This window comes from Sinocyclocheilus anshuiensis, unplaced genomic scaffold, assembly GCF_001515605.1.
Source record: "Sinocyclocheilus anshuiensis isolate Anshui unplaced genomic scaffold, SAMN03320099.WGS_v1.1 scaffold185, whole genome shotgun sequence".
Lineage (NCBI taxonomy): Eukaryota > Metazoa > Chordata > Actinopteri > Cypriniformes > Cyprinidae > Sinocyclocheilus > Sinocyclocheilus anshuiensis.
In genome coordinates, this window is record NW_015539887.1 from 711,717 (window position 1) to 719,456 (window position 7,740).

Consider the following 7,740-nt stretch of genomic DNA (forward strand, 5'->3'; position numbering starts at 1 on the left):
GCTCCGGGGGGTGAACAAAGGCCTCCTGTAGCGAATCGATGCATTTTTGTAAGAAAAATATCCATATTCAAAACGTAATAATCACTTTAATGTAGCTTGCGCCAACAGTTATACACGGAAGCAGCTCCGGGCGGATGAGGTATGAGTTCAGCGCTGCGCATGCGCAGGTGAGTCTCGTGAAAACCAACGTTTGTTAACAGGAGCAAATGAAGCAAAGTTTCCTTACTTTAGCAAAGGAAAACCAGTCTCCTCTTGGCTTATATCGAAATCCTCCGACATTCTTCTTTACAAATCCTCGTTTTGTACTTCTAATTGGTGACCGTTGTTTTGTTTTGATCTCTCCCCTGCGCTTCCGCGTGTGTCACTTCTGAGCGGCGCATGCGCAATGCCGACGTCTTACGTCATTCCCCCGGAACTGCTTCTGTGTATACAACAGTGAGCGCAAGCTACATTAAAGTGATTATTACGTTTTGAATATGGATATTTTTCTTACAAAAACGCATCGATTCGCTACAGAAGGCCTTTGTTCACCCCCCGGAGCCGTGTGAGACACTTTTTTTATGGATTGGCGCTTTTTATTTAACTTCTTTTGGACTGATGCATGCAACACCTGCTGATTGCCATGAAACAGCTTGAAAAATCAAAGACAATTTTTAATATCACTCCGACTGGATTCGTCTGAAAGAAGAAAGTCATATACACCTAGGATGACTTGAGGGTGAGTAATTTATGGGCTAATTATCATTTTTGGGTGAACTAACCCTTTAAATCAAATAACTATGAGTGTAGCTACCTTTGGTACATTCTATTGTAAAAATGGATGAAGCAACCTTTTTCTTATCAGATTTTCCTTTTAAATCGCAAAATTACATTTTAAAATAACCAATCAGTTTTAGATACTTTTATAATGTTATTTATATTTTATTTATATTATAATATTCTGAATTTGTTTTTACACTACCAGTCAAAAGTTTTTGAACAGATTTTTGATGTTTTTAGAACGTTAGAGAAGTTTCTTCTGCTCACCAAGCCTGCATTTATTTGATCCAAAGTACAGCAAAAACAGTAAAATTTTGAAATATGTTTATTTAAAATAACTTTTTCTTTTGAGTATATTTTAAAATGTAATTTACTCCTGTGATTTCAAAGCTGAATTTTTAGCATCATTACTCCAGTCACATGATCCTACAGAAATCATTCTAATATTCTGATTTGCTGCTCAAAAACATTTATTATTATTATTATTATTATTATTAATATGTTGAAAACAGCCGAGTAGATTTTCTTCAGGTTTCTTTGATGAATATAGAAAGTTCATAAGAACAGCATTTATCTAAAATATAAATCTTTTGTACTGGAGTAATGATGCTGAAAATTTTCATTCATTCATTGTTTTATTTTTTGTCTTTTTTTTTTTTTAAATATGTATATATTTTTTCATATTTCAGTTATTTTAGTACATTGCTACACTAAATGAAAATGAGAAATCTTGCTTTAGAAACTAGCTGAAATTATTATTTTTTAAATTTTATTTCAGTTAACATTTATTTTATTTCCATTAATGAATATGTTTTTTATGGTTTTAATTTTTGCTAAATATAATAACCCTGTAACCTATCTGTAATATCAAGAGGTCTGAAAAGCTGTACATGAATAACTGTTTAAGTACTATTAGTTGTTTCAAACACGCAGGTGTTATGATTATGGTACCCATTTTTTCCAGCTGCTTTTTCCTGCTCCTTTTATGTTTATGGCAGTGCTAGTCTGCTATGTCTCTGGTGGCTGGTAAAAATGAAGCACCGCTGTCCGTCAGAGACACAAAATGAGCTTGGAGGTTTTTCCCCAGTCTACAGTTCCCATGAATCAGCCCCAGTTGGTCAACAAGACCAATGTCTCATGAAAATACTTCCCTTTTTATTCTTCCCATTTTTTTAAACCTCTGAGTACTGGTTATGTGTACTTGTCCAATGTGAGTTTGTGAGCGTATGCGTGAGGTCTTTTCCAGCGTTCTTGGACTTATGCAGGAATTCACTGGCGTGTGGGTGAGGGATCCTCGCATCCAGAAAGAGGATTTCTGGCATGCTTACATGGATTATGAAATCTGTATACATGTAAGTGCAATCAGAACATATGATACAAAGTGGTCAAAACAGATGGCAGAAACTTCCTGATCATTCTTTATATTTCACATTCATTCAGACAAACAGTCTGGCCTTCACTAAGAAGAGTTCCTGTGTGCGGCGGAGATACAGCGAGTTTGTGTGGCTAAGAAAAAAGCTACAGGAAAATGCTATGCTCATGTATGAAACCTTTGCATCCTGTTATTGTTATTTACTTTGTTCAGAATTTGTTCACTTATGGTTAATCATTTGTAATCGGGTCAATGATGTAAAACAGCGTCTATGAAAATGGAAAAACCCAAGTTTTTAGACATAAACCCTCTGTATATCAATTTTATTGATATCCTTTATTATGCATTATGTTATCTGGATAGTTTTTTACATTTTTGATACAGAAATTAACAACATGATAATCATAGAAGGTGTACTGAACAATGAATGAAAGAATGAATCATTTTACTGAATGTATTTTAAAAAATATAAATGAATGTGTCACCCTAAATTTTTGTAATTTTGATACAGAAATTAAAATCATGATCATCATAGTAGAGGTGTATTGAAGTCAGTGTATATGTGTGCATTAAATTTTTTATGTTTTTTTTAATTAATTGAAATTAATTAATTTGAACATCGCATTGACCCAATTTGTATCCCAGTTAATATAAATACAAATTACTAATTGTTGCTAATTACTAGGATTGTTTTAGGTTTATTTATATACCATTTTAGTATTTATAAATATTAATTAAATTAGCTTTTATTTTTATATTTTCAATTTTCATTTGAATAATTTTTCGTAATTTTTCTTCTAATTTTTTTTTTCCTTTATTGGTCACACTTTTGTTTGGGGACCAATATTAACTAACTATTAACTATGACTTTTGCTTCAATAAACTCCTTGCTACTACTACTACTAATTCTTAATAGTTAGTAAGGTAGTTAAGTTTAGGTATTGGGTAGGATTAGGAATGTAGAATATGGTCAGGCATTATGTGCTTTATAGACACTAATAAACAGCCAATATGCTTACTAGTAGCGGTAATATGTATGCTAATAAGCAACTAGTTAATAGTGAGAATTGGTCCCCCAACTAAAGTGTTACCTTTTTATTTCATTCCGGCTTTATTGTAATAAACAGAAACGTTTTTAAACATTTTAGTTAACAATACTGCTAATTACCATATTAGGCAGCTGTGTTTTAGACATATTAAAGTTTCACTCATTGGGCAATTTTCTATGTGACAAATGAAAACTCAACTTCTGTTGTTGTTTCTGAATTGCAGAACACATCTACCCAAACTTCCTCCAAAAAACCCGTTCTTCAATCTCAACAATGCCAGAGAGATCGGAGCCCGTATGGAAGGGCTCAGGAAATTTCTAGAAGAGTAAGTATCAAAATAGAACTAAAGAACAAGATACATACAACAAACATAAAACCATGACTGAAAGAATACGTTTAGCTTGAGAACATGTGACGTATGTCAGTATTTCATCTCTTGAATCTCAAAAAATACAGTAACTGAAATGCTTATGGTTTCTGTGATCAGTTACTGTATATACTTACATCCTCAAGGGTGGTTCACAGCCTGGTGCTGCTTTCCGACAGCTGCTTACATCTCTTCCTACAGTCCCAACTAAGCGTGAAAAAAATCGAGGCCTGTGCTGAAGGCCGAAGTCGCTACACTGTCTCTGAGGCCATTCACAGTTCCGGCTCAGGAAACAAACGCTTTGAATCTCAATCTGAAGGGAGCATGGAAGAAGAGGACGATATGCACTGTGAATCAGAGTGATAGACTCTTTTCTACTAAACACATAAAGACATTGCTGAGGAACAATATTCAACAATGAAGATTACAGCCCATGAGGATGGATGCAGGAAAAAAGTTACTGTCATTGCTGAAACGGTGTTGTTTTGTCTCGCACTCATACTTTCTGTATTGATGAATCTGTATTGATGAAGATAACCTGATAAATTCAATTATTTAAACCACATTTGGGCACACATTAATGTCTTCCTTGGCAATCAAGTGAATGTATAAAAGCATAATGTGGCCTGTGTGGAAGACAGTTTGTTGTTAAAACTACAGATGTGCGCTGAGAGGTTTACGAGAGGGAATTTATGCTTGTGTCTGAAGTCCCTTAAACGCAATAACCCCATCCTAATAAGCAAATACAGAGCATTACGACATTACGTGATTTAAACCCGACCTTACAGAGCTAAATCCTAATAATAATCTCTACTCCAACAATTTTATTGCCATACTTAGCCATAAAAGATCATTGTCTGGATGTCATACAAATTGTGCCTTCTCATAAATATTTAACAATCGTGTGAGGCCACACATGACCAGCAGATGGCGACGCAGCTCTTCTGTCTTTCCATGACTGGACCGTCTCATACCTGCAAAATCACAAACATTTCATCAAAGAGAAAAAGCCCTCAAAGCTAGCAGTATTTTCCCTTTTTCAAATCAGCCACTGCTTTCACAGGCTTTGACTGGGACATCAAATCATCGAGACATTTCAGAACATGAGAATAAAGGTATTCTTTCGCCACACGCAAGAGGTTTAAAATATAGCCATTAAAATAAGGGCACCCGAGCATTATCCAATAAACTAAATTATATCTTAAATCATCAAGGCAAACATATATTTTAGGCCACAACAAAGGGTCATGGTGTGGCTGGTTAGTATGGCCTTACAGTTTAAAAATAACTAATCACATAACAGAAATATATAGAATAGAAAAATAGCATAAAAAACATAGCCTGTTCTTCAACGCACATGCGCACATGCTTTACCCCAGTAACATTTTTACTAATAAATCCTTTTCTGCAGCTAGAGATTACCATATAGGCCTACCCAGTCAATAAAAATGTGTTTTAATAACGTTTTTCTAATGTTCCAATTAAGTTATGGAAACGTTATTGCTGAATGTTCTCTTAACGTTCAGAATTTTGTTTTTTAAATGTATTAAAAACATTTTTGTTTTTACGAATGTTAAGAGAACGTTCAAGTTTATCATTTTGCAAACATTATGGGAATGTTAGGCTATACGTTTGAATGTTCTCTGAATATTTTTAAGTAGCCTAGTAACAATAAAAAAAAAAAGTGACATGAATCTCCAACTACATTTCAGAAAACGTTTCATGAACGATGTCTAAATAACGTTTTTGTGCTAGAAGAACGTTTGATAACTCGCCAGAACGTTCCGAGAATGTTCACTGTTAGCTGGGTAACAACCTGGTAATCATTTTATATGATAATATTTGCGCAACGTCATGTGTGTTTTCTTTCTGTTGTTTACAATCAGAACTAGCTATTCATGAATACTTATTAATCTAAACAGTCAAACAGGTTTGCAAAAAAGGTCTCAAACTGTTTGATTCATTCGCACAGTTCACTTATGCACTTTAGTAGTTTGTCATATGGTAGCAGGATACTTTATGACAGAAAAAAAAAAAAGCACTGATGTTGTTTACATACAATCTGTATGAAACGAACTTGCAAATGTCTTATATCATGTATTAGCAATGAAGCAGCTCTTAATTGCACGTGCAGCTTGTGAACATCCTGGGGGTTGAGAGAGATGGGAACTTGGGTTGCTAAAATTATGGTGCTAATATTTCAGTAAAATAGATGTTTTACCAATACCCAATTGTTTTTTGTTGGGCTTTATTATTAATTAAATCATTAATTAATTTGATCTCATTTTCGTCAGATCTGGCAACAACACCAATGGCGTGAATTTGCAAATCTATCTGATGACCCTAGAGGCACAGAAATTACACACGTCAGCTTAAAGAAAGAGTCACATTGACACTTTCACTAAAAAGACATTCCCTCACCCCGTCTCCTCCCATCTTACTTGTACCTCTCATACTGCAGGCAAAGGCTCATATGTGCAGAGTCGCCCAACAGGTTGAAATGTTCCTCTAATCGCCTGCCCCCTGAACATCACTCGCCACGGCTCCCCTAAGAACCCTGACGGCCAGCTGCTGCTGTCTCTCTAACGATGGAGACCGTCTTAATAGGCTCTGCACACACTCAGCTGCCTGATAGCAACGCTGGCAGCACCGGGCCTGAGACTCCCACTGGACGCACAAATACCAGTAAAAGAGGCTGGAGGTGTGCATGCGTCAAACAGACAAGCCACTCTAACGGTTGTATGGGGGCAATACCATGTTGACAGGCAGAGTCCCAGTGCAGGCTGCTGTGTTGGTTAATGTCAGCGGCCTGTCATTCTGTCCACCTTCCGAGATGACGTGCTTGGCCCTTGCTGTGACATCTTCATGAGGTGTGTTATTTATTCAGCAGGCCAGTCAGAACAACTGAAAGGTGATATTTGAATTATACTGTAACACCTAAAGCATCTGTTTTTCCATGAGCTCCTTCAGTTGTTTAATCCAGTAGTGAATCATGTTGATTCACCAGATAAAGACACCAGATAACCAAAAATGCCTATTTTATTTTTTTTAATTACTTTATAGAATTTCATTAACACTCTTAAACTGCACTTGGTTTATGTTACTATCTATGTCATACTTTATTGCTGATTTGAAATGTTTTTGAAATGTGAGTTCAGCAAGGAGCGTTTTGAGGGTCTTTCCTCATTTAATTATTCAGGAGCTGAACTTAAATGCACTTCCAAGATGGCCGTGTACTGACTTGCCTTGCAAGGGATTTTTTCTTTGAATTGCACTGAATTTGCACTTGCAGTGTACTTAAAAATCTTAAGATATATACTGTATATATATATATATATATATATAAAAAAAAACTGTACTTCATAATTTAATATCAATTAAATAAATTCCTCTTAAGCATACATTTTCATGTCTTTTTAAACTTTCATTTGCATTTTTAATTTTAAATACATTATATATATATATAGGTGCTGTTGACATGAAATTTTCACCAGATGTCGGTAACATCCCAAGTAATCCATACATACAAAGAAAGCAAAACAAATAAGTTCCGAAATTAAGTTCTGTGTAATAAAATGGAATGACCCAGGGAAAAAAGTATTGAACAAATGAAGAAACAAATGAAGAAAGGGAGGTGCAAAAAGGCATGGAAAGCCAAGACACCAGCAGAAATCTATCAGTAATTAGAAAGCAATCCTTCCCCTTGTCAGTGGAAATTAATATTAGCAGGTTTAGTCCCAACTGATGGCCTATAAAAAGGTGTCTCATTACCAACGTGTCACACAAGAAACATTTCATGATGGGTAAAAAGCAAAGAGCTCTCTCAAGACCTTCGCAACCTTATTATTGCAAAACATACTGATGGCATTGGTTACAGAAGGATTTCTATACTTCTGAATGTTCCAGTGAGCACTGTTGGGGCCATAATCTGGAAGTGGAAAGAACATCATTTCACCATAAACCGGCCACGACCAGGTGCTCCTCGCAAGATTTCTGACAGTGGAGTGAAAAGAATTATCAGAAGAGTTGTCCCAAGAGCCAAGGATCACTTGTGGAGAGCTTCAGAAAGACCTTCACCATAAACTGGCCACGACCAGGTGCTCCTCGCAGGATTTCCGACAAAGCACTGAAAAAAATTATCAGAAGAGTTGTCCAAGAGCCAAGGACCACTTGTGGAGAGCTTCAGAAAGACG

At 35.7% G+C, this 7,740-nt stretch overlaps 1 protein-coding gene across 1 annotated transcript; it reads left to right on the plus strand.

Annotated features, from left to right (window-relative positions):
* Positions 1 to 1,973: 1,973 nt before the first annotated feature.
* Positions 1,974 to 4,102, plus strand: LOC107685610 (sorting nexin-10B-like). Its single transcript, XM_016482259.1, has 4 exons — positions 1,974 to 2,111; positions 2,200 to 2,300; positions 3,404 to 3,505; positions 3,694 to 4,102. Exons 1-4 carry the CDS (start codon positions 1,986 to 1,988, stop codon positions 3,908 to 3,910), a joined length of 546 nt encoding a protein of 181 aa, XP_016337745.1. The 5' UTR covers positions 1,974 to 1,985; the 3' UTR covers positions 3,911 to 4,102.
* The last annotated feature ends 3,638 nt before the right edge of the window (positions 4,103 to 7,740 follow it).